Consider the following 9,753-nt stretch of genomic DNA (forward strand, 5'->3'; position numbering starts at 1 on the left):
CGTCCAGAAGACCTATACTATTTTTTTCTTTTTGATTTTTTACCAGGATTACTGAGATGCATCAGGACGTGGTGAGTAACGTTAAAGTCCCTCAAAAGACTTTAAAACATCAAAGAGTTTCCAGGAGTCTGGTTCTCTGCAGCTGACTGCCTCTCTGTGTGACGGCTGTTTGTTGCCGTTTCATCATTTTTACAGCGACACGTCAGGAGAGACTGGAGTGAGAGGTCACTGACCTGAGGCGTCATGCCGTGGCACAGGTACATGATGGGCACGTTGTCGGTGTCCGGTCCCTGGTCCAGACAGAGGTCATTCCTCAAACTGTTCTTCAACTGGAAAAATATCAGGGAGGAGCAGAAAAAACAGAGAGTATAAAAACTTTTTGTTTTCTTTTCACTCACACAAAAATATTCTGACTCAGCAGATTTGAGCATTTGGGGAATAAAGGAGCAGCTCTCCTACAGTTTGTTTATTTACTCACTTAATTATTTACTACCTCAGTCACTCACTCACTCACTCACAAATACCGTAAACCCTGTTCAATATCTACCTTCAGTTTGGTTTGTTTTGCTTCACAAGGACCCCAGAGGATCCTAATAAATAAACAAATAAATAAACAAACTAATTCCATGATTTAATTTATTTTTGTTGTGGGAATTTAGCGTTTCAACTTTTAAAGACACCCTTTCTGAAATTGGTTATTTTGATTTATTTGATAGCTGAATAAAACAAGCAGCTTTAAAGGAGAATAAAAATAGAGTTCGACACTCATCTCCCTCCTGCGTTCACTTTGCCTCCTGGCCTGACTAACGTGGACTGTTTGTAAAAACCTGCAGTTTTGTAGACAAAAATGATCCATGTGTTTGTCTCTAGAAATGAGTTATTGTTTGTATTTACGCACGCGGAGCTGCAGAGTTAACATGATTAATCTCCAAAAGGCGCCCGGCACGGGGAGACAATCAGTCAAAGTCAAAGGTTACAGAAAACACAGGGACAGGGGAGCTAAAAAAAGTAAAAACAAGCAGACAAGATAAAGCAGCAATTTAAAAGTTGAATAAATAGTCTGATGTGTCTTTACTCTGTTCCTCCAGCCTTCACTTTTGGTCTGTTTGAAGCTAAACCTAACTTTAGATTTATATAAACAACTTTTCGTTGACAATTACCGTATTTTTCGGACTATAAGCCGCGACTTTTTTCCTGAACTTTGAACCATGCGGCTTATAGTCCGGTGCGGCTTATACATGGATTTTTTTCTTCAGCCACCAGGGGGCTCTTATGCTCCATTTGCTTCAACCACTCGCTTCAAAAAAATGAAAGGAAAAAAAAGAAGAAAAAAGCGATCGCTTCCAGAGCCGACTGTTGTACCAGGAAGCAGCGATTTAAAGATTGTCAGTGGCCAAAAACTCATAAAAGGGAATAAAACAGACATTTTTCACAGTGGAATCTGACTGATAAAAACTTTGGAGCTTAATCCAGGACCAGTTTGTGATAAACGTCGAGTGAAGAGACGCTGACTTTTTTTCCCGGCATTGCACTCCCCGGGGAAGGAATCCCATACAGCGGGAGGGCTTTCCCAGCAGCTCGGCTCGGGGTTTCTCGGGGGAACTATGAAAGGTCAGTGTGAAAACAAACGCCGAACAATCACGTGACGGTGCGTYGACCAGTCGACAGCCGAGCGACCATACTGCCAGCTTAGCCGGAGGTGTAGCGCCATTTTGTTTTAGCTAGTAGCAGACACGACGGATCTTCGACAGACACGATATTGGACAGTATGTGGGCCCACATCACGGATTCGGTGAAAGCAGCCATCAAGAAAACAAACTCAATTCCTGCTGTTACTCCTGGAGGTACAACAAAGTTTTTACAACCCCTGGACATCAGTGTGAATCGTGYATTTAAAGCAGCCCTCAGGGCTGAATGGGAGGCTTGGATGACTGACGGGGATAAATCATTCACAAAAACTGGCCGAATGTGAAGAGTGTCATTTCCTGATGTCTGCCAGTGGATCCTAACAGCGTGGAGCAGAGTGAATGAGTCCAACATCACCAATGGGTTCTGAAAGGCTGGACTGCTACGTGAAGAGGACACCACAGCTTCAGAGCCAGCATTACCCCGGGAGGACAACAGATACCGCTGTGTGACGCAGCTTTTCTCAGCTTGTTTAACTCCGACACTGAAGAGGAGGACTTTGATGGTTTCAGTGCGCCGGAGGACGATGAATGAGACGTTTTGTTGGACCAGAAACTGTTAAAGAAAACGACCAATATAAGGTCAGTTAAATGAACCGTATTCTTCCGAACTTTAATTCCTAAAGGTTTGCTTTTCATGTTTTGATGTTGAATTCACTTTTTTGATGACAATTTTGGGTGTACTGTTTTTTTATGTTGGGGGTGCGGCTAATAGTCTGGTGCGGCTTATAGTCCGAAAAATACGGTACAGGCTTTTGTTGCATTGGTGAGTTGTTGTGTTTCACACAACAACAAGATAGTTTTCTAAAATATTTCCTGTTTCTACACATGTTGAACTAAAACCACTTGGTAAAATGGCTTCTATCAATCCTAATTGGTCCTTTCCTTCTTTTCATGTTGTTACAATATTAATCAGTTCATTCTGACAGACACACTCCACGGCTCCAGGCCTGCGGTTAAAAAAATGTACCAAATGGAACCAGTGCAGGCTAATTGCTGGCTGCCAAGAGGAAGTCATGCAGACACTTCCCACTAACCTTCAACTGTTTTTGGCAGCTGTGCAGAAATATTTCAGTAGGAAAAATCACCTTGAATTTCAAAGTTATTCATTGAGTTTGGCAACTTTCCACGGACAATTAAAAGCTAAGTGGGCCAAACTTCAGGTTGTCTTTGTTCTTCTTATTTGTAAGACAAAAGTCTTTGTTGTCGTGTTTGCAAGTCATCACAGTTACTGTGCATGCAGTTTGTCTAAATTATAGCAGCAGCTGCTTTTGCATGTTTAAAAAGTCATCAAGTAAAAAAAAAAACTAAACCAAGAAAACTTGACTCTTAAATCAATTTCATGTTTCAAACCAGTGATCAAACCACAGAAAAAGTGACTGCAGTGCTGCAGGATAGGATTGTTTTGTATTTTTTTTCTTCTTTGAATATTTGATGTTTGTGTTTTAGGCCGTCTGATCTGAATTCCTTCTTATTCTAACCTCACCAGCCCCTCTCGCACCGCTTTTCTCATGTGTGCCTCAAAGCAGCTCATTTTGTTACAGTTCCTTTAAGATGCTTCAAGCCCCGCCCCCCTCCAGCTTCCAAACCGATCCACTCCGATTTGAGAGAGGGTGTGTGTGTGTGTTATGTTTTGCAGTTTGCACAAATGTTTTCTTACAATTTAATTAAAAGATGTCAACAACCTTTCATGTTGGAGCCAGAGTCTCAGAGTTTAGCAGTTCTGTCGCAGATTATTTGACGTAAAAGTCCAGAAAACATCGTAGAAAATAGAGAAAATTGAACAGGTTGAAAAATCTGACCCAAACAGAAGATAAAGATATCTCCGCAGCACATGGAGAGACTAAACTCAACTTTTCTGCCTCCTAGAGACTCCCAAGTCCACAACAAAACGTATTTAACAGCTAAAAAAGTGGATTTTGCAGATGTCTCCCCTTTAAGGTCTGGACCCTGTCGGAACCAGCCCACGTGTCAAAAATGCTGCTGTCCTGTTGGAAGAAGTCTAATCCATCAGAAACATTATTCTGGACACGCAACAAAGCTGAACCTTGTGTTTGAGACAGCAACAAAAAACAGATTTCAGCAATTAGTGTGCAATATTTCAAAAATAGTGTTTTGTTTGGCCAAAGATCTGGGGTGTTCAGCTAATTAGGATGTGTGATTGTACTAATTGTGTGAAGTGTTTTGAGGAAACGGGGGCTTTATTTTCAAAACTCAAGTAACACAATCAGAAAAAAAAAAACTAAGTGGTGCCTTTTGTTTGGTTAAAAAACACAACAAAGCAGGATTTTCAGGAAAGCTGGTGGAGAAAAACAAGCGAAAAATAAAATACAACTGTGGTTAAAACTGAAACAYTCAGAGCTCTTAAGCTGTGGTTTAACCGCTCACTTTGACTGAGTGACATTTGTCAGCATTTATTTATTAATTTGTAGGTTTTTCAGCGGCAGCTGGAAGCAGATCCCCTGATTTACTAATCACTGTGTGAGTAAGTCACTGCTAGGTCCTTTGGGTAAAAGCATCTGCTGAGTGAATTAATGTAAATTTAAAAATAGCTGCTCAGCGCTCGTGGAAAAACGAGGAAAAAAATGAACAAAACAGCTGATCTGCTGCACATTATTCAAACTGCTCGTGAATCTAAACATCAGACTTTTGTTGAAGGCATTCGAGTGTTTTTCACATAAAACTGATTTGTTGTGGTCGAGCCTCGTGCTCTACATTCACAGCGTTATAAATATTCAATGGCACCCATCTTTAAATCCACCATTCAAGTGACCTTTAAAGAAAGATGATTTGAATAGAAACGTCTGTTTATCTGTTCAGGTCTGAGCTTCAGTCCTCATGTAGCATAGCCGCGTACAAATATTCTTTCTTTAAAGATGAATGGGAAAGCCGCCGGCTGAACACTAAATCCCATCCTGAATGTGCCACATTCAGAGTTTATGATGAGCAAAGAGGAGGTAGAACCTTCATTTCTACCAATATCTTCCCCGTACATAGATCTCTCTTTTATTCTCCAGAAAAGTTGGTCTCATTCGAGCCACTTGCCGCTAAGAAAAATCACCATCTTCGCTTCGAATTTCTTATTGCACCGCAGCGCCTCTCTGCAGTCGCATCACGCTCAGTCCTGGGGGGATTTCAGCAGCGTGCTCGAGCCTCTGAGAGCCCAGCTCAGCTTTCTATTACACAATATCTCATGTCGCTGTCGCACATCAAACAGCAGTTCAATAATCTGATCTTTTATTGATCCCCTGCAGGGATTTTCTTTTCCCTCTCACGTCATTGGGCGGCGAGGTTAGAGGTCGGGCTCGGCTACGCGCAGCTAAAGCTGGGGGCTTGTTAATAAATCAACATTTTGCTCGAAGGCACCACTACAGCTAGAAGAGTGAGAAAGTCTCAAAGACTTGAGATCTAGAAGTTCAAATGGCATCAAGAAACTTTCCCCCAAAGGGTTTTTAAATGTGCCAACACTGAGCAGACGGTTTGCCTCAAAGCCGAGCGGCTACAAAAAGCAATAATATTTAACAACACTAAATTGATTTGATTTGATTTATTTATTTAACAGGAAAAGATTATTAAAAAATCAAGCCTGACTCAGCATAATTGCTGTTTTACAGCGGGTTCCTGTTCTGCAGCACATAAAACACTCAGAATTACAGCATCACAATTACATCATTATACACCATAGACACAAAGACAAACAAGCATACCAAATTTCAAAAAGGCAGCATTTGCAAAATAGGACGTCTAAATATGAGCACAACAAAAAGTGTCCAGCAGATGGCAGACAAGATTCTTCTTAAAGGGCTGTAGTTTTGAAATGGACTTTATGTTTTGAGGAATGTCATTCCATGCTTTAGTATAAACATAGAAGAAAGACCTCTGGCCGTAACAGTTTTTAAAAGTTGGTAATATCAGTTGTCCTTTAGTAACAGATCTAGTTGAATGACCACTTCCAGAATTTGATTTGGGCAACAATGCACAGAGAGTTCCATAATTGGCACCTTGGAAGATCTGAAAATATAAATTAATACCACTATACAAAACATAATTCTGAAAAGTCAAGGCATCAGACAATGAAAGAACTGTACAGTGATGAGTCCAACCAGGAAGTTTTTTTATGAATTTTGTAGGCCCTGTTGTAGAGCCTAACTATGGGTTCTAAGATTTCATTTGTTGTAAGAGACCAAACAGGTAAACAGTACGACATGGTTGAGAGTATAATGGCATTAAGATAGATATTTGAAACAGAAGATGCCAGATTGGATCTAATTTTTGAATAAACGTATAATTTCTGTTTCAACTTAGTGGTTAAGACTTGTACATGATCACGATAAGTCAAATGAGAATCCAAAGTAATTCCAAGATATTTGTAGGTAGTGACAATATCAAGGGGTTTGTTTAAAAAAGTGAGTTGATTTGTTTTATTGAAATGTCTCCTGGGTGAGGAAAAATACATGCACACAGTTTTTTAACATTAATTGACAAAATATTATCTTGAAGCTAACCATGAAATGTCTGAAGATCTGCTTGTAACTGACTATTAATAGATTCAATATTGAAATCAGATAAAAAAAAGAACAATATCATCAGCATACATTAAAATATTTGAATATTTCAATATTTTTGGAAGGTCATTTATGTATAATAGGAAAAGCAATGGGCCCAGTATGCTACCCTGATGATGAAGATGAAACGTGGCTGGACATTTCAGCAAGACAATGAGCCCAAACACAAAGCCAAGGAAACTCTCAGTTGGTTTCAGAGAAAGAAACTAAAGCTGCTGGAATGGCCCAGCCAATCACCTGACCTGAATCCAACAGAAAATCTATGGAAAGAACTAAAGATCAGAGTTCATAGAAGAGGTCCACGAAACCTTCAAGATTTGAAGACTGTTTGTGTGGAAGAATGGGCCAAAATCACACCTGAGCAATGCATGCCACTAGTTTCTCCATACAGGAGGCGTCTTGAAGCTGTCATTGACAACAAAGGCTTTTGTACAAAGTATTAGATAAATTTCAGTAAGTGTGTTCAATACTTTTTCCCTGTGCCATTCCACATTATTACAAATAACTTCATTTCTKGACATTTATGGTTTGATTTCTTTGTATGTATGATCACTTGGGTTGTTACCAACATCTGGTGAAAATTTCATGTCATTAGCACCTCTAGTAATATATTTACTGAGAAAAATGGTGACGTGTTCAATACTTATTTTACCCGCTGTATTTGTATGTGCCCCTCTAAAAAACACCTTGGCCACCCTGCCCCCATGCAAAAATGTCTAGCTCCGCCCCTGCTTTGGCATTAATGGCAGTGTTTTTATGCATTTCTTCAAGGAATTACCTCCTGTTATTATTGKTAATAATAACAACGTTCACAAAATATTATTTTCCTCTGCATTTATTTCAGGTGAACAAGTGCATGGCCTCAGCTTTTGTAAAACAAGGCTGATTAAAAAAACAAAAGAAAGTGTAAACAGCTTTTAACAGATGGTTTCACACCTGAACACTCGTTGTTCTCGCTCCATGAGGAGTCTCCTGAGCCGTGCTGCTTTTGTAAAATMAGTCAGATCTGCATCCTTCAGATGTCACATTTGCAATGTTTTCATCWCACTTCCACAAAGCTGGCTTCCTGCTGGTGCTCAGCAGAGGCACCAAAAAAAAAACCCACTCCAGGATCAGAATCTGAATGAAGCTGTTTATCAAACAACAAACACAASAGGTTCAGTTTGTTCTTTCTGCTAATGCTTCACTTCTACCTCTCTACCCGTTTCCCTGCTCCATCAGCTGCACAAGTCATAGCGGTGGGCAGATAAAACTGCTCAGCTTTCAACAGATTTATGTCATTTTTCAATTATGCAAAAATCCTCCTACAGCCATCAGCTGAAGAGAGAGAGGAACTGAAATTCAGAAATTAGGGGTTATAAAAAAGTCAAAACTTTTCTTGCCTGTCTTTAAATAAAGCGTGTTGTGTGAAAGGATTTCTGTTTAATGTAAAGAACAGAAAAGATTAATGGAAACTTTMACCATAAGGAGGTGTTAAAGGAATAAAAAAATCTGTGTTTGTTTTGAAACTGTCCTCTTCATCAGTGAAAATCTGCTGGAAAACTCACTACAGATCGATGCAAAAATAAATTAAAACCCACCAAAAATTGCAAATAATCCTTGGCTCAACAAACAAATATAAATAACACATTTTATTAACAAGTCACTGAAGTTTCATTAACTGAACAAATTTCCACACGGATGGCGTGTTATTTCTGCCTTTCTACAAATAATGTCATGATTAAAAAGTTGGATTCAATGAAAGAACAGAAATCAGCCTTGAATATCAAAACCAGGAACAAATATTTTTTTTATCAGTTTGTGCCTGAAGTTCATACAGTATGTGTCGGGATGACTTTCACCTCGTTTTATGTCCACATCTGTCAAACTGTAACCATGTAAGGTTAGGTGTTTACAGAGGCCTCGACTCCAAAACCTTATTAAAACAATCACTAACTGAAGCCATTCAATCAAGCTCATTTGGGAAAGGCCAAAAACAAACAAACAAAACCCTCTTTCTACTCCATCTGAGAGTTTACGAGAGAAACTCACCACTCCGTAAGCGACAGTGTTGCTGTAGGAGCGCAGCTCGGGGTAGATGTTGGAGAGGAACCAGCTGAACGGTCGACACCTGAGTTTGGAGCGAAGGGCCTTTCTCTCAGAGATGTCCCCGATGTCTATTCCTGAGTTCTGTTGGAGAAAGGAAACAGAAACTCGTGACGTGGATTATTACATTAAAACAACAGACTCCTGCTGTTTTTTTGTTGTTGTTTTTTTAGCAGCTCTGCAGTAAATACGGAGCAGAGCAGCAAAACATGTCCTTCTAATAAATTATGGTGCATTGTGTTTATTAATACTATTTTATATTAAAGTTTGAAGTTAGCAGTTGCAGAATTTTGGCTTTTTGAGCAAAAAATGTTTTTTAAAGTATCCTCCATTTTTGGTGGTTGCACACACACACACAAACACACACAAACACACAGACCCATGTCCAAAACACAGTGGGTTCTAAGTGTCTCTTTAGGTCTTAAAGCAGGGGTGTCACAAAGTCACTTTCACCGAGGGCCACAGGAGCGTTATGGTGGCCCACAAAGGGCCAGTTGTGGTTAACTTTGACATTTCAAATTTAACGTCAACTAAACACAAAACATCATGTTCCTCGTCTCATTGCTACGGCTGAGCACCGYTAAACAATAACTGAGCTCTACCTGGTATTTCCAGCATAGAAACAGTGTTTTAACACGTCTGGTTATGAAGAATAAAAAGTACTACGAGTACAACTGACTAAATGTGAATTAAATACTACAGAAATACTAATAGAAGTAAAAGTAGGAGAATTTTACTCACTGATGAGTTGTGGTGAATAGCTGCAGTCAAATTCTGAACTCTCGCATTGCCTACAGGGAATTCCCACTCATAATCCAAAGCATTATGGGAGATGTAGTTTATGGTCAACGCTGGCTTTAAAGCAGCTCATTTAGAGACATAATACTGTTCTATCAACTAAATTGCTCAGTTACTTAAAGCCAAAAGCTCAAGGGCAGGATGAGTATTATTACCTTTCACCTTTTTAATTTGTTTATTTTGTTGCATTTAATCATAAATTTAAAGTTTACCATTGATATAACAACAATTTTTATATTATTTAAATATTATATGTGCTTCTGGGGTGCCCCCCTTGGCAGGCCAGGTGGGAGTCACCCACTGAGCACATTTGGCCCACGGGCCTTGAGTTTGACACACGTGTAGAGTGATAACATTCTAAAATATAGTTTAACTAAAATAATTTATTGTCATTATTTTTTATGTAACACTGAATTAGAACAGCAGTTATTTGCAGAAAAAGAATCAAGAGAACCAGTTCAAATCCATTCACGTAAATTATTTCCACATTTTGACTATTTGTGAAACCTCCATGAAAGCTTGTTGTTCAATCAAATCACTTTTCTGRTTTAATGCTCCATCCTGAAAAAGCAAAGTGTTCAACAAAATGCACCTAAAAACACAAATCTTCAGATTTATGT

General features: G+C 39.3%; 1 protein-coding gene across 1 annotated transcript in view; it reads right to left on the minus strand.

Moving 5' to 3' along the window:
• Window positions 1–9,753, minus strand: part of LOC106535964 (polypeptide N-acetylgalactosaminyltransferase 18) — a gene marked incomplete at its 5' end in the record, with an annotated part of 198,638 nt that overhangs the window by 30,166 nt on the left and 158,719 nt on the right. Inside the window, 2 exon segments of the mRNA XM_014033117.1 lie at window positions 234–329; window positions 8,282–8,419. Coding sequence (XP_013888571.1) covers window positions 234–329; window positions 8,282–8,419 — 234 coding nt within the window.

Source organism: Austrofundulus limnaeus, unplaced genomic scaffold, assembly GCF_001266775.1.
Source record: "Austrofundulus limnaeus strain Quisiro unplaced genomic scaffold, Austrofundulus_limnaeus-1.0 Scaffold7, whole genome shotgun sequence".
NCBI lineage: Eukaryota > Metazoa > Chordata > Actinopteri > Cyprinodontiformes > Rivulidae > Austrofundulus > Austrofundulus limnaeus.